Source organism: Schistocerca americana, chromosome 1 (genome assembly GCF_021461395.2).
Source record: "Schistocerca americana isolate TAMUIC-IGC-003095 chromosome 1, iqSchAmer2.1, whole genome shotgun sequence".
NCBI classification, from domain to species: Eukaryota; Metazoa; Arthropoda; class Insecta; order Orthoptera; family Acrididae; genus Schistocerca; species Schistocerca americana.
The window spans coordinates 810,914,799-810,936,604 of NC_060119.1; the positions used below are offsets into that span (position 1 = coordinate 810,914,799).

Genomic DNA, 21,806 nt, shown 5'->3' on the forward strand with positions numbered 1-21,806 from the left:
CTGCATTCTACGAAAGAGGAATTCATCTACATTTACATCTACATACATACTCCGCCATCCACCACACGGTGCGTGGCGGAGGGTACCTCGTACCACAACTTGCATCTTCTCTCCCTGTTCCACTCCCATACAGAACGAGGGAAAAATGACTGCCTATATGCCTCTTTACAAGCCCTAATCTCTCTTATCTTTTTGGTCTTTCCGCGAAATGTAAGTTGGCGGCAGTAAAATTGTACTGCAGTACGCCTCAAATGCTGGATCTCTAAATTTCCTCAGTAGCGATTCACGAAAAGAACGCCTCCTTTCCTCTAGGGACTCCCATCCGAGTTCCTGAAGCATTTCGGTAACACTCGCGTGATGATAAAACCTACCAGTAACAAATCTAGCAGCCCGCCTCCGAATTGCTTCTATGTCCTCCCTCAATCCGATCTGATAGGGATCCCAAACGCTCGAGCAGTACTCAAGAATAGGTCGTATTAGTGTTTTAGAAGCGGTCTCCTTTACAGATGAACCACATCTTCCCAAAATTCTACCAATGAACCGAAGACGACTATCCGCCTTCCCCAAACTGCTATTACATGCTTGTCCCACTTCATATCGCTCTGCAGTGTTACGCCCAAATATTTAATCGACGTGTCTGTGTCAAGCGCTACACTACTAATGGAGTATTCAAACATTACAGGATTCTTTTTCCTATTCATCTGCATTAATTTACATTTATCTATATTTAGAGTTAGCTGTCATTCCTTACACCAATCACAAATCCTGTCCAAGTCATCTTGTATCCTCCTACAGTCACTCAACGACGACACCTTCCCGTACACCACAGCATCATCAACAAACAGCTGCACATTGCTATCCACCCTATCCAAAAGATCATTTATGTAGATAGAAAACAACAGCGGACCTACGACAATTCGCTGGGGCACTCCAGATGATACTCTCACCTCCGACGAACACTCACCATCGAGGACAACGTACTGGGTTCTATTACTTAAGGAGTCTTCGAGCCACTCACGTACTTGGGAACCAATCCCATATGCTCGTACCTTAGTTAGGAGTCTGCAGTGGGGCACCGAGTCAAACGCTTTCCGGAAGTCAAGGAATATGGCATCCGTCTGATACCCTTCATCCATGGTTCGCAAGATATCATGTGAAAAAAGGGCGAGTTGCGTTTCGCAGGACCTATCCTTTCTCTGTCTCAAGGAAATTCATTATATTCGAACCGAGAATATGTTCGAGAATCCTGCAACAAACCGATGTTAAGGATATTGTGAAACGTGCCCTTAGAAAAATTAATGAATGACTGCGCAGATAAACTTCTTACGTTATTTGATTTTCAAACAGCTGAGCAGAACTGAACGTACTCAGACATTTCTCTTTTTACTTATTCTGATCAACACTAAACTTACACACAATATTTTTAGCGCAACGCAATCTGACTTTTAGCAATCCCTACAAAAGAATGGCCCTGACTAACAATAACCTATACCTTTCATGAATCACTTACCTCACAAAACTCTTCGTTACTCAAACTACTGCAATACAGCGAGGGCCACTACTGCCAGCTACATAAAAGATTCAAACTACTGAAGGCACTAACTACTGATAGGCATAGTTAGCAAATGAAAGATTTTGATGGAGAACAAACAATGTATTTACCTTAATAGAGTTCAAAAGTCATAATATATATATCAGTTCATGACATCCAGTCTTACAAATTTACTGTCTCTGATGGACACACGTCCAGATCATCCGCTCTCAAAACTCCGCCATCTCTCTCCCCACATCCACCACTGCTGGCGGCTTATCTCCAACTGCGCAACGCTACGTGCTGTTAACATCCAACTGCCCAACACTACAATAGCAAATTCCAACAATACAAACCAGCCACAGACTGCACACAGCACAGTCAGTGATTTTCATATAGAGCACTACATGGCATTACCAACATAAAAACCTAAACAGCCTCATTACAATTGGTCTGTAATTTTGAGGATCCGTCCTTCTACCCTTCTTATATACAGGCGTCACCTGCGGTTTTTTTCCAGTCGCTCGGGACTTTACGTTGGGCGAGAGATTCGCGATAAATGAAAGCTAAGTAAGGAACCAATGCAGTAGAGTACTCTCTGTAAAATCGAATTGTAATCCCATCAGGACCTGGCGATTTATTTATTTTCAACTCATTCAGCTGCTTCACAACCCCAGGGATGTCTATCACTATGTCCTCCATACGGGAATCTGTACGAGACTCAAACGGCGGTATGTTTGTACGATCGATTGTCTGACTTCCCAGTGGTATAAATGACTTGTGTGGCGATTATTTTGAGTGGAACCATTGCTCGGTTCCGTTGTGGCGAGTGTACAGTTCGGCTTTAGAAGTCGTTTGACAACTGAAAATACTATATTCTCTTTTCTCTGTGAGGTACTGGATGGGCTAAACAAAAAGTTTCGAACGCTTGGCGTATTTTTTGATTTAACAAAGGCATTTGACTGTGCTAATCTCACAATATTGCTCCAGAAGTTGGACCATTACGGAATAAGGGGAGTAGCTCCCAATTGGTTCACGTCTTGCTTTAGCAACAGGCAGCAAAAGGTCATTATTCACAATGTTGATAACGGCTGTGATGTGGAATCTGAGTGGGGTACTGTGAAGTGGGGGGTGCCCCAGGATCAGCGTTGGGGCCGCTCCTGTTCCTTATTTATATAAATGATATGCCCTCTAGTATTATGGGTAACTCTAAAATATTTCTGTTTGCTGATGACACTAGCTTGGTAGTAAAGGATGTTGTGTGCAACATTGACTCGGTTTCAAGTAGTGCAGTACATGACCACAGTTCATGGCTTGTAGAAAATAAACTAACGTTAAATCACAGACTCAGTTTTTACAGTTTCTAACACACAATTCAACAAAACCTGACGTTTTAATCTCACAGAACTGGCATACGATTAGTGAAACTGAACGGTTCAAATTCCTAGGTGTTCAGATAGATAGTAAGCTGTCGTGTCAGGATCTTGTTCAAAGACTTAATACTGCCATTTTCACTATTCGAACGGTATCGAAAGTGAGTGATACTTCGACACGTAAATTAGTCTACTTTGCTTATTTTCATTCACTTATGTCGTATGGTATTATATTTTGGGGTAACTCTTCCCATTCTAGAAGGATATTTTTGGCTCAGAAACAGGCTGTTCGGGCAATAAGTGGTGTGAGGTCACGAACCTCTTGTCGACCTCTGTTCACGAGTCTGGGTATTTTGACATTGGCCTCACAATATGTGTATTCCTTATTGTCGTTTCTTGTTACCAATATTAGTTTATTTCCAACAATAAGCAGCTTTCACTCGGTTAATACTCGGCAGAAATCAAACCTCCATTTGGATCGGACTTCCTTAACTGTTGTGCAAAAAGGTGTGCAGTATACTGCTGCATCCATTTTCAATAAGCTGCCACACGAATTCAAAAATCTTAGCAGTAATCCACGCGCTTTCAAATCGAAACTGAAGAGTTTCCTCATGGGTCACTCCTTGTATTCTGTCGAGGAGTTCCTTGAAAAATTAAGCTGATTCTCATTGTATTGCTGATAGCGTTTGCTTAAACTTATGGACTGATTTTCTTTCAGGTTCGTGAACATTTATTTTTATCTGTTATTACTTTTATGTCGTAAGTTCATGTACTGACACGTTGCATGACCTTGGAGATTTGCTCCTCAATTTGGTCCTGCGGAACTTGACGTGTAAATAAATAAATAAATAAAATTATAGTTGCGAATTAAAGTATAAGCAGAGAGAGTACGGACGGAGCAGCCACCTTGTCGCTGTACAGCTGCCTGACGAAGGCGACGGCGGCGACCCCCGGCGGGTTGCCGTGCACCAGCGAGTCGGTGACGTTGCGCAGCACCAGGTGCGGGTTGAAGGTGACCACGTCGTCGAGGCGCAGCAGGTCGTTCATCTGGTCGGAGGTGGGCCCGCGCGCGCCCAGGAAGACCATGGCGAGCAGCGAGGTGAGCGCGAACGGCGACAGCACGAGCGAGCGCGGCGGCGCCGACGCCGTGTTGAGCCCGCGCGCGGCCACTCCGGCCCACAGGCGCAGCGCCAGCTCGTTCAGCAGGTCGGCGAAGGCGCGCACGTCGCCGTCCAGCGCCGCCGTCGTCGCCTCCAGGCCCAGCTGGTGCGCTGCGTCAGCCGGCCGCAGGTCCACCGGCGGCCGCTCCGGCTCCTCCACCTCTCCCTCCTGGGGCCAGGACACCTCGGGCGGCAGCAGACCGCCGGCAGGGCTAGAGCTCTGCGCCGGGGCCGCCGGCTGGGCCGTCACGCTCTCTATTATTATGCTCGGACTGGCGGAAGGGATTTCGGGAGGGCGTTGGGACTGTGAGGCGTCTTCGACGGAGAAAGTATGTTGAGCATCGGTCGCCTGACCGTCACTTCCTGTCGCGTCCTCTACGGCCTGTCCCTGTGACTGGTCTCCGTATTCGGGCACACTTACTGCCGGGATATCCTCAGTCTCTGGCGCTGCTCCGTCCCCTTCTCCAGTCGGAACTTTCCTGTCAGGCGCTTCTATCCGTACGACGTACGCTGGCTTCTCGTCTCGGATGGCGCTAGGGGAAACTTCCTCAGATGATGTCACAGTCGGTGCAACAACACTGTGTATCCTGCTTGGTACATCGATAGCTGAATGATACTGGACAGGAATTTTCTTGATTTCTGAAGATGCATGAGTACCAGCATCACCGTTTACGGCAAGCGGAGGATTTATTTTTATGAATATAGGCTCTTCGCCGTCTGTGGCTGTGTCCTTCACATCCGCCTCAGTCGAATCTGGGGCACTTCCACCTGGTGACTGCGACGACAGGTCGCCTTGGCTTGATGCTGCAAGGCTGCTTTCACCTTCCCCTAACTTATCGCCCTTTACAACAGAAATTCCCGAGGCACTTACTCCAGGTGAGGCCTCGTCAGACAACTTCGCAGCTATTTTTTCTTCCGAATGACCTGAATAGTCTTCGTCATCCTTCTGCGATACCTCTGCAGTAGAATCACTCTCAGCAACATGCTGCTCCTCGGACTGAGAGTCCGTTGCTGAGTCGGAAGTTGATTTGATGTTGGAACTGAGGGAGGTTTCACTGCTGTGGAGCGCCTCCGATGCAGACGAGCTGCCGGTAGGTACCATCTGAGCTTCCTTGTCAAACAGAGACGAAGTTGGTTCTGTCGATGCAATATCGACTAGGCCAATTTTCTGAGCATCCGGCTCTTCGTTCAGCGAAGATTCTGCGCTCTCTAAGATTGGAGTCGTATTCTCTGGTACATCGTCTTCTTCCTGGGCATCACTGGCGTCGTTTTCGAGAACAGTCCCAGGAAGATTGTTGCTCGATGAAGACGCTTGTAGCTCGTCTGTTCCTGCATCGGCTGAAATATTCTCCTCTGGAGTCTTCTCATCTAAGTTCTGAGTAGATGTGTTAGGAGCGGTAACTGTGTCTGCACTTACTGCATCATTCATTCCTAGTGTCTCCTGATTATTTGCATTACTTAAATCAGGCGCGAGTTGATCTTTGAATGTAACGCTCTCGGAGAACGTGGCGGCACTGCCTTCTTCAGGAAGGCCACTCGATCCAGCCATTGCAGCAGGTGTTGCCGTCGCCTCAGCAGAGCTTGGACCTCCTGCGGCTTCGAGTTCTGTACTTTTAACGGTGTCTTGCTCTTGACTTTCCGCGGCGAATTCTGACAAATATACACCAGAATCGTTAGCCGTGGTGGCACTGATTCGGTCAGGAGTGGAGCTACTCGGTGAATCGTCAGGTATTCTGGCAGTAGCTAGTTCTTCTGTTACAGACATCGTTGTGGGATTCTTTATCGGTGGTTTAATTTCTTCCGTGTCATCCTTCAGCGAATCTTTATCATCAGCTTGCTGAGATAAAATAGTTTCAGCGTTAACAGCAGTGTCATCAGTTGCCTCTACCTTAAGGGACTGCGCAGTCTCTAGAATTGTTCCTGATGGTTGTGATGTGCTCATCAAACTGTCAGGTGTAGCGCTGATTCTGACAGTACTACTACTAAGTTTTTTTGAAGGAGTTGTTGTTTCTTGACCTTCTTTCATTTCTGTTGCTATATTTGCAGGAAGTGGAGTGATAGTAAATTCACCACTTTCAGTGCTACTTCCTGTGGGCGGAGGACTCGTTTTTGAGTCACTGATAATCGTGGTAATGCTTACTACATCCTCAGACGACGAAGCGTTGCTGCCATCCTCATCATTCGACGGTGAAGCGTCGTCTTTGTCCCTGTTCAACGGGGAGATGCTACTGTCGCCACTGCTGGCCACCAGCGGTTTCTCGTCTAATTTTTGCAACGAGAATTCTGGTGATTTTTCAGCTACTTGTTGTGAGAGAACATGCACAGAAGTTTCTCCAGTACCAAGACCTTCGCCAGGGATTCTCTCTTCCTGTGACACGGTAGCACTGTCCTTGATACTCTCTAACGATGAAGACGTAGCAGTGACGACACTGATTTTGGTCGCGCCAACAGATTCAGAACCGCCTGTTCCGGGTTCGTCTGACGGCAAGGTTTCTGCTGTTGGGCCTACTTTATTATTAAAATCGTCTCCCATCGCTGATATAGGCGAAGCAGGAGCCTCCTGCAGTTTTTGAGACTCTGTGACCGGATCTTGCAACAGATCATCGTTTTGAGAGTCAGAGGTGGCGCCGGAATCTATTTTCGAAACGATTAAGTCACCAGTGTCAACAGGGATCCCGGACATTGATTCATCCTTTAAGCCGGACGAGTAGGTTGTCTCCATCTCCATGGTAATCGTGTCCTGCTCTGGACCTTTGACAATAGTTACGGGCGGTTTGTTCTTTGTTTTGTCGGCGTTCAATTCAGGCGCCGCATTGGACGCTTCTGGCCCAGGAGTGGTCCCAGACTCATCGCTACTCTCTGCCGCAATATCCTTCACGTCCAGTGCGCTATCAGAATCTTCTTCCGGAGTGACTGTATAGCTGGAAACTGAGTCAGAAGCCATAGTTGCTTCTTCCTCTGGCTTAGCCGTTTCTGGAGCACTATGGACTTGCACAGAGGCACCAGAAGCAGAGCCATCTGACAAAAGCTCATCGCTGCTGTTTTCTTGTCCGGCGACGTTTTCTTGCACGGCAGCAGTATCTGCGTTCTCTTCTTGTTCTGATGATACCTCATCGTCAAGTTTATCACTGTCTCCAGTTGGGACAGGGCCAGTGGTTGCCCCCTCTTCACTGGTACCTACGACGTGCACGCTTGTAGTCACTATCTCCTCGTGTTCTGTCGCCACATCTGAAGCACTTACGTCATACGCTGATGTTAGAACATCGGAAGGTGGTGCGTCTGCTGACGTAGCGATAGCACCTTCAGTTTCGGATAGCGGCGTCTCGTAATCGCTTACCTGAGGCGTCACGAAGTGTTCTACATCGGTATCAGTGCTTTCTGCTGTAGTATCTGTAGTTTCAAGACTGAGGGTGTCAGTATCAGTAATGGTTTCGTTTCGAAATCCCGTTGCAGAAACTGCTGCAACATCGCTGGATAGCAGCTCACTTACCGAGGAGTCGTTCACCTTACTTTTTATTTCTACTTTGTAACCACCCGTTTGCTGAGCTGCGGACTGAGAGATCATTTCCCACTTGCTTTCTTCTGAAACGCTTCCGCTTTCGGGTCTGCTGTTTTTAATCGCTTCAGAGATAGGTTCTGGTTTGGTAGCAACTTCGTCGTCTTTTTGCCCAGCATTCGCGCCATCTACAAGTAGTGTCGATTGTGTTGTCGATCTAGAACCCACAATAACGCTAGTTAGAGTAGAAACATCCTGAAGACGGTCTACACTACTGCTTGTTTGTGCCACACTCTCACTGAAGAAAGCCTCAGGGGCAATTGTTCCCAAATCGGCAATGCTTACATACCCGGTAGAATTACTAGTTTCTTTGACGCCGACAGCACCGAGCTCCATGCCAGTAAAGTCGGATATGCTGCCTGGTTTCTCGTCATAGATTTCCGTTACTTTCTCGCTATCGGAAACCTGTGATAACACGCTGCTTAGTGAATCGAGCAGCTCAACTGGGATCGGGCCGCCACCATTTGAATCTCCAGTAATTATATTCTGGATGCCTAGGAAGTCTTTTTCTGTGGACAATTCCTGTTCTTCTGGTCTTTCTGTGTCTGTAAGGTTGTTGCTATTTTCTAAACCACCGTCAAATCCATTTGCATCGCTAGATGGTTTCTGTTCTTTCATACCTTCTGGCGATTTTTGTCCTTCCAATTGCAAATTTTCAGTTGACAAACCATTGATAACATCCGAGGAAAGTTCGGATAATTTTTCTGTAGTATCGAAAAGTGTCAAATTATCTGGCGCTATGGATGCTTCTGTCTCTGTTGTCCCCTGAGCTCCGACGGTAGATTTTTCTGGAACTGAATCTGATTCCTGGACAGAGGACTTGACTATGGATGAATTTTGCGTTCCATACTTCTCAAGATCATTCAGCTGTGTGTCTGTTGCGTTCACATTGAAACTGCTATCATCAGCACCACTAGTATCTTGCAACGCATTTATAACTGGCTTCTCACTGACTTTTTCAGTACTAGACAAATCAACTGAGACCGCTGTGCTCTCTGCAATTTCAGCTGCAACATTTAAAATTTGTGAAGCATCAGAAGCTATCTCACCAACGGGTAAATTATCAGCAGGTGACGTTGAGGGTGCTGGGGATGCCATTATATTCATCTGTGAAGCGTTCATTTCTTTGTCTGTTGTGAGAGGTGACGGTTGATATGTCGAAGTGAACTGTGTACTTGACTCTGTCGAGGGACTGACATCCACTGCATCTTCTGATACCCCTGCACCACTATCAGGCCTAAGAAGCAAAGAATCACTGGTGGACTCGTTACGGAATTCGCTAACGGAAGAAGGTGCCTCAGTCTGCATTGTTGTTGGATCTTCAGTATTGATCCAGGCTTCTTCCGTCTCAGTTGCACCCTTTTGCGTGCTTCCGTCGAGAGGAAGAGCTGTGAAACTGACATCGAGAGGTGTTTCTCCTGGTTGTGGGACGTACACCGGCTTGTGGGTAGCGTGGAAAGGCGCTGACAGTGATACGGATTCTGGAGCTGGTTCAGGAGAAGCAGGAGGCTTAGGTGAGGATGTTGTTCCTGTACTGGCGGCTGTGGTCGTCTCCAGATTCTGGCTGATAGTGCCTGGTGCATTATCTTCATCTCTAGGCCAGTCTATCGTCGACAACGGTGTCCCAATTGTCGTGGATATGGAGGATTCTTGAGTTGGTAATGTGTCTCCCACGGTGGTGGATGTTGAAGCTGTGGTAGACGTGGGAGGTCTCGTTACTGGTCGCGGCGTTATTTCTACAAACGATGGTGGTACAGAGAATTTCTTTGTCGTCTGTTCCACCTCCACAGACTGTGTGGAGACTGTTTGTTGTTCTGCAGTTGTGGTGGCTGTTGGGCTGGTAGTGGTTGCAGTAGCAGTGATGCGTTCAGTTGTGGTGGTGGTGGTGGTAGTTGGGATCATGGGACTGGCAGAAGTGGTACTGGTGGGGTTCGTAGTACTGGTAGTAGTGATGGTGGTTGAGGTTGTGGTGCTGGTGGGGGTTGTAGTACTGGTGGTAGTGGTGCTGGTGGGTGTAGTGGTACTGGTTGTAGTGGTGGGGGTTGTGGTACTGGTTGTTGTGGTGGGGGTTGTGGTACTCGTTGTCGTGGTGGGGGTTGTGGTACTGGTTGTTGTGGTGGGGGTTGTGGTACTCGTTGTCGTGGTGGGGGTTGTGGTACTGGTTGTTGTGGTGGGGGTTGTGGTACTCGTTGTCGTGGTGGGGGTTGTGGTACTGGTTGTTGTGGTGGGGGTTGTGGTACTCGTTGTCGTGGTGGGGGTTGTGGTACTGGTTGTTGTGGTGGGGGTTGTGGTACTCGTTGTCGTGGTGGGGGTTGTGGTACTGGTTGTAGTGGTGCTGGCGGGGGTCGTGGTACTCGTGGTGGTAGTGATCGTTGGTTTTGGGGTTGTGGTAGTGGGGATTGGACTTGTGGTAGTGGCAATCCTAGTGGTAGGAGTTGTGGTTGTAGAAGTCGTGGTGGTGGTGGTCGTGATCCTGGGTGTGGTAGTGGTGTTAATAGTAGGCTTTCTAAAGAAAGTGGGCTTAATGGTAGTGATCGGAATGGCTGTAGTAGGTTCTGTAGTGGTAGCTGCAGTGCTGGGTGCTTTTGGAGGAATGGCTGTAGCTGGCTTCACTGTTGTTTTGATTTTGGTGGGCTTGGTGATGGGAACTATTGGAGGGCTGGACGCAGTTGTAGTAACGATTTCTGCAACTGTTGTCGTAGTTTTGTAAGGTAGTTTCGACGGGGACTTATCTGCCACAGTTGTGGCCTCTGTGTGGGTAGTGGGAGAAGTAGTCCATCTGGTGGGTGGAGGCCGGCGAGTGGGCTTGACGGTAGAGATGATGCTGTTGGCAGTGGAGACCACCGGCTTGATGGTGCTGGCAGCGGGCCGCAGCGGCGGTCGTCTTGTCTGGCCGACGGGTCTGGGCGAGCTGGGACGGTACTGCGGCCTGCTGGGTGGACGCCTATTGGGTGCAGGGCGGCGCGTGCTGCTGCCGGGTCTTTGGCTGGCCGGTGCTGCAGCAGTGGTTGCGGCGGCTGGCGAGGGCGCAGCTGTCGGCGGGGGCTGCGGCGCTGCAGGCGGCGGCGGCTTCTGCGCGCCGCTCGATGACACCTGCGTGTCGCCAACAAACATGTCACACAGCGTTTTTACTAGCTACAGTGCGCAAGGAAATTAAAGGATCATTTTTTCGCAACCTCGTAATTGTCTGCCACTGTGACGCATAAGCTTGGAATTTGGCTCAAAGGTACAGTTCCACACAGTAAATGGAATGACACCATTAATAAATATAGACTTCGATCTGAAATCGGTAGCTAAGGTAGAATATTCAAAATTTCTAGGTGTATGTATTGATGAGAGGTTGAACTGGAAAAAACACACTGAGGATCTGCTGAAACGTTTGAGTTCAGCTACTTATGCTATTAGAGTCATTGCAAAGTTTGGCGATGTACATCTGAGTAAATTAGCTTACCACGGCTATTTTCGTTCTCTGCTTTCGTATGGCATCACATTCTGGGGTAACTCATCATTGACTAAAAGAGTGTTCCTTGCACAAAAGCGTGTAATCAGAATAATTGCTGGAGCTCATCCAAGATCATCCTGCAGACACTTATTTAAAAAGCTAGAGATCTTCACTGTAGCCTCACAATATATATATATACATTCACTTATGAAATTTGTTATTAACAATCCGAACGAATTCAAAAGTAAAAGCAGTGTACATGGCTACAACACTAGGAGAAAGGGTGATCTTCACTCTACTCAAGGTTAAATCTAACTTTGGCTCAGAAGGGGGTAAATTATGCTGCCAGGAAAGTCTTTGGTCACTTACCTAATAGCATCAAAAATCTGACAGATAGCCGCATAGCATTTAAAAGGAAATTGAAAGAATTTCTTAATGGCAACTCCTTCTACTCTTTAGATGAATTTTTGGATATAGTAAGTGGGCAATTTCCCCAACACCCACAAAAAAAAAAAAAAAAATTAAGTGTCATGTAATATTTTGTGTAATGTAATGTCTTGTATAGACACCTTTTATTAACCTGACACGATCCACATCATTACGAAGTGTCGTATTCATGATCTGTGGAACACTTACTAATCTAATCTCTAATCTAATCTAATCTATACCTGAAACCTTCCTCTGTAACGGAGCAAAAGCGTGGCGCACTGGAACGTCACCCTCGGGCTCGGCAACACTGCAAACAGCAAGGCATCGACACATGCGAAAAGAAGACCACAGGTCACAAGTTCATGTGAGCTAGAAGGTGGGATAATGATGTCACATTGGCACCAAACTTCACAACAGTTCTTCCCAAGCCCACCGTGGACATGTCACACGATGAGAGGGCCGTCACAGCTCCTCTCACCCACATTTCCCCCTGATTTTGACACTCTGCGGCAGAGGTCAGAACCGCGTCACACAGCGTTGAAATCAAGCGGCTTTCTTATGGGTGGACGAAGTAAACATTTCAGCCACATCGGCGATCAAGATCGGCACGAAAAGGCCACAGGGCGTGACATGGAGGGCGCTAAAGAAACGACTCCTCTCCTTGCGGCCTTTATTCCAACACATTTAGAGGTTGAAAATGACAGTTCGCAGGTGTAATAAGCTAGAGGAAGATGTTCTTGAGAGCCTATGAGACTGCTGACACCCCCATACGTTTCAACCCTTCTCTAAGGAAACTGTGAGGCTGCAGCCTCGCGGAATCTGATCTCTCCCCGTTGGACTGCAGCGAGACTGCAATTTTTGCTCTCGTGTACAGGGTGGAACCACTAATGACCGTTAAAAACCATTCGAAGAAACCTGAATATGATCCGAAGCAGTAAAGCGTACTTACGCTGTTTCAGTTGTCCTGTTTTACAACCTCCTGCGGCGTGATGACGCGGGAGTGCAACATTAACATGCGCGTGAATAAAACGGCAATAGGACCCTCTTAAAACCACCATTTCGCCAACAGCCTCGGTGACACTCACCCAGCTTTGTTGAGCACGTTACCAATGTAGCTGCCAGAAACTTCTAGAGCAATTAAGCCTGGCGGCTGCTCTAGCGCCTGAAGGTAGGCGAACCCCACCCGAGGGTTGTAGAAGACGGCAGAGGAGCCGCCAGACTGATTTTGTGAAGAAATTTCTGAACGTACTTTTGCAACTGCTCAATGTGCGTGGGTGACACCAAGGGTGTTGTCGACCTGGGGCGTCTTAGAGGGACCCTTTACCATTTTATTCACGCACATTTTAATGTTGCACTCTCGCGTGATCACGCCACAGGAGCAAGGAAAACAGGAGGTTTTTAGAAAGCATAAGTACTCTATGCTGCTTTGGATCACGTTCAAATATCGCCTAAAGGTTTTGAATGGTTTCTAGTGATTCAAAGCTGTAAATGAGAGCAAAAATTGAGGTCGTGCTGCACTCGAAAGGTGAGCGTTCACGTTCAGTGGGGATGCAGGCTAAGGTCCTTAGAGAAGGGCTTAAATGTCCCAGTTTGTCAGCAGATAATATTGTGGAGAAGGCAAAACAAAGATAGTGCTTTGTTGGCAAAACAGTTAGAAGATGCGACAAACCCACTAAAGAGACAGCTTACATTACATTTGTCCGCCGTCTGCTGGAGTATTGCTGCCCGGTGTAGGATCCTTACCAGGTAGGATTGCCGGAGGACATCGAAAAAGTGCAAAGAAGGGCAGCTCGTTTCGTGTTACCACGCAATAGGGGTGAGAGCGTCACTGGTATGATACGCGAGTTGCGGTGGCAGTCACTGAAACAAAGGCGGTTTTCTTTGCAACGAGATCTATTTAGGAAATTTCAATCGCCAACTTTCTCTTCCGAATGCGAAAATATTTTGTTGACACCCACCTACGTACGGAGAAATGATCATCATAATAAAATAAGAGAAATCAGAGCTCGAACGGAAAGATTTGGGTGTTCCTTTTTCCCACGCGCCATTCGAGAGTGAAGTGATAGAGAAGTAGTATGAAAATGGTTCGATGAACCCTGTGCCAAGCACTTAAGTGTGAATTGCGGAGTAACCGTGTAGATGTAGATGTAGGTTGTCAAGAACATCTTCGTGTAGCACTGAGAACTGTCGTTTTTGACCGCGAATCGGTTAGGAAATGAGCGTCCCAAGTGGGGATGTTTCACTGAAGCCCATACTGCCACCCCAGTAGGGCTTTTCGTGTCGATTCTGGGCTGGGGGGTGTCTGAGATGTTTTCCACGGCCACCCCTAACAAAACCGCATGATTTAAACGCTGTGTGTTGCGGTTCTGACCTCCATCGCAGAGACGTCAAAACGAGGGATCAAACGTGATGGTCGGCCGAAGTGGCAGAGCGGTTCTAGACGCTACATTCTGGAACCGCGCGACCGCTACGGTCGCAGGTTCGAATCCTGCCTCGGGCATGGATGTGTGTGTTGTCCTTAGGTTGGTTAGGTTTAAGTAGTTCTAAGTTCTGGGGGATTGATGACCTCGGAAGTTAAGTCCCATAGTGCTCAGAGCCATTTGAGCCATTTGAAACGTGATGACCTCACCGTTTGATACGTTCACGGTAGCGTTGGAGCAGACCTGTTATGAAATTTGGTGCCAATGTGACATCATTAACAGAGCAGACATCTCACATTAACTTCTGAACTGTGCTCTTTTTCCGGCATGTGCCGAGACTTTGCTGTCTGACGCGTCACCGAGGCCAAGGGTGACGTCACAGGACGCCACCTTTTGCACCGTTACAGGGGAAGTTTGTAGGTGCCTTTGAACCAAATTTCAAACTTATGCGCCAAGTGGGATACAATAACAGTGTTTCGAAAAAGTGATCCTTTAATTCTATTGCGCAGTGTATTTATTTACTATTGTCTCCTAGCATACATACTTTTTAGCCATCACAAGTTTAAAGCATTTACAAATATAGAAAAGTAACAGTTGACCATCTCCGAACATACATTTTAGAACATAAATTCTTAAATCTGGTGTGAGGTTGGCGTTATGACAGATGTACTACTAGAGGTAAATGGACAACTAACTTCCAGAATGTAACTGCGAACTGTGTCCTGATTTGTAGGCTTCTAGCAGAATAAACCTGCCTACCGGACTGGGACTCGAACCCGGAGCCTTCGCTTGTGATAATATCGGTTTTTTTTCTTATGTGGTGGTCCTGCAAGGTATGCAGGAGAACTTCTGTTTAATTTCCAAGGTACCAAAGAAGTGGTGGTGAAAGTACAGCCGTGAGGGCAGAATTTGGTTGGCTAGCTCAGTCAGTGTGAAAGGCAAACGGCCCAGGTTCAAGTTTTGGTCCGGCACACAGCATTAATCTGCCAGGAAGTTCCGTATCAGCACATATTCCGTTGCAGAGTGAAAATTAATTCTGGGAACAGTCCCCTAGGCCAAGGTCAATCCATTTTCCTGCAAGATCCTTTCTTCCAGCAGCACACAGTAGAGTGTCTGTGTAAAGTGGAAGGTTGGACAGAGGTACCGACAGAAGTAAAGCTGTGAGAGCGGACTGTGAGTCGTGTTTGGATAGCTCAGGCTGGAGTTAAAGAAAGTTTCAGCTAATGATTTATTTGTATTAAAATATTTCATTAAGTCCTTTCACTAAATTCGAGGGCCATGTTTCCTTTTTGATTTTTATGTATTTTGGGTTATAAACCTGGCTATGGTGTCATCAGCACTCCTGGGCAGTGCAAGGCGGCAGGCAGTGCTCAAAACCCCCTTTAAAAATTTAAATCTGCTTTTCTCGTAGTGACTTAACTTGACTTAATTCCTTTTACTCCGATGTGGAGCGTAGGGCACATATTAGAGCTCTCCGTCTGACCCTGTTCGTTGCCATCTTCTTGGTGTTACTCCAGGAGTGGCCAACGGCTGCCACCTCAACTTCAACAGTCCTGCGACAAGTCGACCTCGGTCTGCCTCTCCTCCTTGCTCCTTGTGGGTTCCAGTCTAAAGCCTTCTTTGGAATATGTTGCGGGCCTCTTCTCAGGGTGCGTCCAATCCATCTCCATTTCCTTTCTTTTACGGTTATCTCGACTTCCTCGTAGTATTTCCACTGAAAGAAGATATGACGTACCTCACCAGTGTTCGCACCATCACATCGACAGAAGAATTTTTCCAATATGCCGACATTATGGAAGTGGGCGGAGAAACATCCGTGGTTGAGACCTATTCTCACAATGGACGCTACAATTTTCATTGATTTTATTGATGTGTGTGCCACAGATGTCTTGGCATGAATGGTTGTAGACTAGTATAGCTTTTACCTCTTGTTTAGTTGACTTCCATTCCGTTCTTCCTACCCCGAGAGAATCGTTTTTTGTTTGATTTTGAGGAAGTAGACTGTGTATGAGAGTTTTACTTGTACATGTCTCCTGTTCCTAACTGCATCTTTCGTTAGTTGACCTGATATTTTGTTGTATACAGGGTGTTACAAAAAGGTACGGCCAAACTTTCAGGAAACATTCCTCACACACAAAGAAAGAAAATATGTTATGTGGACATGTGTCCGGAAACGATTACTTTCCATGTTAGAGCTCATTTTATTACTTCTCTTCAAGTCACATTAATCATGGAATGGAAACACACAGCAGCAGAACGTATCAGCGTGACTACAAACACTTTGTTACAGGAAATGTTCAAAATGTCCTCCGTTAGCGATGATACATGCATCCACCCTCCGTCGCATGGAATCCCTGATGCGCTGATGCAGCCCTGGAGAATGGCGTATTGTATCACAGCCGTCCCCAATACGAGCACGAAGAGTCTCTACATTTGGTACCGCGGTTGCGTAGACAAGAGCTTTCAAATGCCCCCATTAATGAAAGTCAAGAGGGTTGAGGTCAGGAGAGCGTGGAGGCCATGGAATTGGTCCGCCTCTACCAATCCACCGGCCACCGAATCTGTTGTTGAGAAGCGTACGAACACTTCGACTGAAATGTGCAGGAGCTCCATCGCGCATGTAACACCCTGTATAACTCCGAGATCCACACAGAACTCTGGAACGGCTCGAGCAGTTTACGTCACAGCCGGGAAATCTCTGGAATTGTTTGAGCTTTCGAAAGCCGTGCGATCTAGCGATTTGTATCGGTGCTGTCTCCACGTTATTAACGTACTAATCGCGCCTGGTGGTCTTGTGGCAAAGCACGTGCCACGTGCCTAGAAATCGAAAGGTCGCAGGACATTGCCCTCTGTTTTTAACCTATGCTTCACCTCTCGATGATATGAAGATTTACCAGGCATTTCATGATGGTCGAATTTCATCCTAAACTGTAGGGTCCCTTTCCCCAGAAGGATTGTTGGTGTACGTTAGGAACATGCAAGTCGCAGAACTGGCGTCCAATTGAAAGCCTTGTACCAGGCCGATGAGCCACCCGGCATTATTTGTAACATGACTAGCACGTATCATTTCGTGATCCTGTATGAGTTCAGTTACATTTATTTCGTAAGTTAACAGTGCAAACTTTAGTTGGTGCCGGGAAGGTACTCAGGCAAGGAAGGGGATTCCGGGACTACTCATAGAAATTGTCACGTACGACTTTGCTGAAGAGTTGGGTGGTATTTTGAGGTGGTTCCCAGGGACTGTTCGGCCTCTTCTGAAGTTCCTATTTCTGGGAGTTAATCCCTGACGCACGGTTGTAACAGCGCCTTAGCCCCCAAGTGCCCACTTGAGATGTAGCTCAGCATGGATGTCAACAAAAACCCTACCTTCTCATTTCCACGAAACGTGAGAAATTTAGCATCTTCTCAACAGCATTTTCTGTTCAGTTGATCTTGCGTGTTGCCTCCCCTTACAGACACTATATATGCCTCGTCGACCAATTGTCAAGGCTGTTCAGAATTGATACCAACCGCATTAATTGTTTATGTGTATTTGTACGCTGTGTCAGGGAAACTTCTACGTTTCCCTCTATTTTCATGCTTCGAGGCACATTTACGTTCGTCACAACCGCTAAAAGCTTGCTGCCGTCCCTCCAAGGACAGTTTGGGCAGAAAACAGAGAACTCTGAGTTCTGATTTTTAGTTTCCTGGGAGTTGTTCCGTGTGAACTATTCATTAGCTTCCTGGCTTTAGTCTCGTTTGATGGTGCAGTTTGAAGCTATAGGTGTCACTTATTGCCAATATCAATAGATGTTAGTTTCATATTTCTGAGTCCAAAGTCCTACATACCTATTAGCTTCTCGATCCTTAGGGAAGGTTCTGGAGAAGTTGTAATATGGTAGACTACAGGAGAAACGACTTCTTCATGGAATGAATTCGCAGTGGTATGGTTTCAGAAGCGGCAATTCAAAAGAAGACACTGTAAATGAGTCTAAAGGACTTGTGAGAAACGATCCGCATAAGTATGCCGTAGTCATAATGGTGGACATCGTCGGGGCGTTCGATCACTTATGATGGCCAGCACGTTTTGATGACCTCAGGAACTTGGACTGCCCAAGAGCGTTATAGAACTGTTTTAACAGAAGTAGAGAAGCAATTCTGTCGTGCCCAGGAGAGACCCTAACAAAAGAAATTTCAAAATACTGTCCCGTTTTCTGGGATATAGTACTCGTCTCGGTATTACGAAAGCTGTAGGATAATGAAGAGGTCGTAAGAACAGTGGCATATGCCGACGACCTGATGATCCTTCTGAAGGGAAGCTCCAGAAGCAACCTGGAAGATCGATGGAATATAATTTTTCAAGAATTACATCAGTGAAGCCAAGGAATCAAACTGTCTGTTGTGCCTGAAAAGACAACGTATGTGCTTTTAAAAGGGAATCTTTTAAGAAACCTGATCATGAAATTAAGCGACAGGACCACAAAGAAAAAAAAAAATCCGCCACCAAATACTTGGGCGTCTTCATCGACGAAAGACAAAATTTCGGTGCACATATTGAAGAAATGAGCAAGAGAGCCAGGAACACGATGAACAAAATTATAAGTCTCGCCACTTACGATTACAAGCTGCCAATACAAACAATAAGAGCGTATCGTAATTCAGTCTTAATTGCGATCATGAGATACTATGTGAGTGTTTGGGCCCACATACTTTTCCTCGTAAAACCAGCGTGGATAGTTAACAGTGTGCAATGTGGAATACTTCTTCTGTTGGCGAGATTTTTGGCATTGTGTCGGTTGAAGCTTTGCAAGTAATGCTTGGAATATGTCCATTTGATCTCCAGACATGCAAAAAAGCCACCCTCTATTGGCTGAGTATAGAACAATATCTTAAAGTGCTGAATTTAATAGGAATACGGGCCACAAGCAAGCATTAAGTTCAATATCAGATCCTCCGTCACTGGCAGAAACGATGGGATGATACCCAAACAGCGAGGTGCACCTATGGTTTTCAGCCAAATAAAAAACAGAGACTAGGAATGAAGTACCTATCGTTTTCACCCAAATAAAAAACAGAGACTAGGAATGAAGTACCTATCGTTTTCACCAAAATAAAAAACAGAGACTAGGAATGAAGTACCCGAATCCCTCAGGAGACCTGACACACTTCTTGACTGGTGATGGCCCCTACGCCGCCTGCTGGCATCCAATTGGTAGATGACAAACCTCCGAGTATACCTGTGGTGAAGAATGTACGCCAGAACATACTATCTGGGGACGTCCACTGTATACCCATGTAGCTGATCCTGATCGGCAGCAACTGAATCGCAACGAAAGACTGGATGTCTAGGAGATACTGCGTTGCAGCAAGGAGATATTGGGTGCAGCTCTTGGACATCACTGACGCCATTACAAGAATGGATTGGGTAGCGCGTATCTTATAAACCAACACCCGTCTATTGCACTAAGAGAGGTTGCAACAGAAGATCGAGAAGCAACGCGGCGAAGGTAGCCGAGGTCAACAGTTGTGGCAGAAGAACTGATAACACGTATGCACAGCCATGGTAACAACACCAGAGAGAAACACGTCCGTGGGCGGTGTCTCGTCATCCAAGGAAGCACAACTGGGTTGACGTGCTCCGGCGAGTGGCTGTGCTCGTCACCGGCAACAACAATGCTCGCTAAGAACTGGGGAATCCTTCCCTACAGTCAAGGAGCCAACAAACAATGGAAGAGGCGGATGCAACCACAACGTCCTCCAAGCGCCCAAGGAACCGGCAGGACGTGCCTGTGGACTGGGGAGCGACGGAGTGCTTTGTGGAATGTGACAGACAAAAAGTGAAGTTATTATAACACTAGTAGACATGGGTTTGGTCGTTGGTGTAGTTTTTATTCATAGTAGAAATAGTTTTTATATTATTATTATTATTGTTGTTGTTGTCATTGGGGTGTGCTCAGCCCTTGTGAGGCAAACTGAGGAGCTACTTGACTGAGAAGTAGCGGCTACGGTCACGAAAACTAATAACGGTCGGGAGAGCGGTGTGCTGGCCACATGTCCCTCCGTGTCTACATCCAGTGACGCCCCTGGGCTTAGAGGATGACACGGCGGCCGGTCGGTACCACTGGGCCTTCCAAGCCCAATTCGGACGGAGTTTAGTTTAGATTAGAAATAGATATGGTGATGGGAGGCAGTATTGTGTAGGACAAAATTAAGTATTATGTATATTGCAAGTATCTGTAAGAATCAGTACAGCGTGTGTTTAAATTATAGGTAACAAGATACAATGGAATGGAATAAACAAATAAATTTCAGAATCCATACACTGAGGAGCTCGCATTTATCTGGTTGTTTGTGCATCTTGGATGTGGAGTTCATTAGGTTGCTTCTCTCTTTTGTTCGAAAATGTGAGTTTCACATGTGAGAAACTCTGAATTTCTTCATCTTTCAGTCTTCCTGCCGATATATTTCGAAGTCCCACAATACTGGTTTCAGTGCTTCTTGCTAGTTTTTCTGTGTTTTTGTTTCCCGAGTGTGACTTCGCAATAATATCCCATGTCGATTTTGAATTCGAATAAATGCTTGGTTCCTGTGTAATCGACCCACTTCCTACAACTTCTTCTATGAATAGGCGACGCTTATTTACAAATATAATCAGAGATACACTAAGATATTGTTTCCAACGTGATGGTGTTTTCTGTTGTGCATAGTGGCCAGTTGTTAATGAAATGTTGTATAAGATGCAAAGTTGTGTATTATGGTGACCAGTGGGCAGCAATAACAGGTTTTTATTTCGGTGGTCAAAACATTAGGTATGCAGATTAATTTAATATTATTAATGCACTATGGAAGGGAAGCAGTGGTTGGGAAGGGAGTGAGACAGGGATGTAGCCTATCCCCAATGTTATTTAATATGTATATTGAGCAAGCAGTAAAGGAAACAAAAGAAAAGTTCGGAGTAGCTATTAAAATCCACGGAGAAGAAATAAAAACTTTGAGGTTCGCCGATGACATTGTAATTCTGTCAGAGACAGCAAAGGACTTGGAAGAGCAGTTGAACGGAATAAACTGTGTCTTGAAAGGAGGGTATAAGATGAATATCAACAAAAGCAAAACTAGGATAATGGAATGTAGTCAAATTAAGTCGGGTAATGCTGAGGGAATTAGATTAGGAAATGAGACACTTAAAGTAGTAAAGGAGTAAAGGAGTAGCAAAATAACTGATAACGGACGAAGTAGAGAGGATATAAAATGTCGACTGGAAATGGCAACGAAAGCGTTTCTGAAGAAGAAAAATTTGTTAACATCGAGTATAGATTTAAGTGTCAGGAAGTCGTTTCTGAAAGTATTTGTATGGAATGTAGCCATGTATGGAAGTGAAACGTGGACGATAAATAGTCTACACAAGAAGAGAATAGAAGCTTTCGAAATGTGGTGCTACAGAAGAATGCTGAAGATTAGATGGGTAGATCACATAACTAATGAGGAGGTATTGAATAAAATTGGGGAGAAGAGGAGCTTGTGGCACAACTTGACTAGAAGAAGGGATCGGTTGGTAGGACATCTTCTGAGACATCGAGGGATCACCAATTTAGTATTGGAGGGCAGTGTGGAGGGTAAAAATCGCAGAGGGAGACCGAGATGAATACACTAAGCAGATTCAGAAGGATGTAGGCTGCAGTAGGTACTGGGAGATGAAGAAGCTTGCACAGGATAGAGTAGCATGAAGAGCTGCATCAAACCAGTCTCAGGACTGAAGACCACAACAACAACAACATGGATTTTAAAGAATAAAGTAACAGTGCACCGTGGGCTGTAGAGTGCAGGTCATGTCTAACATCTAATAAATAAAAGATCACAGTCAGGGTTCATTTTAATTGTCAAGCTTTCGCTCGTCTCACAATCTAGTGACATTTGTT

At 46.2% G+C, this 21,806-nt stretch overlaps 1 protein-coding gene across 1 annotated transcript in view; it reads right to left on the reverse strand.

Moving 5' to 3' along the window:
• Positions 1-21,806, reverse strand: part of LOC124594325 (serine-rich adhesin for platelets) — a 111,073-nt gene that overhangs the window by 47,615 nt on the left and 41,652 nt on the right. The window contains exon 3 of the mRNA XM_047132691.1: positions 3,811-10,713. Coding sequence (XP_046988647.1) covers positions 3,811-10,713 — 6,903 coding nt within the window. The remainder of the gene's footprint in view (positions 1-3,810; positions 10,714-21,806) is intronic.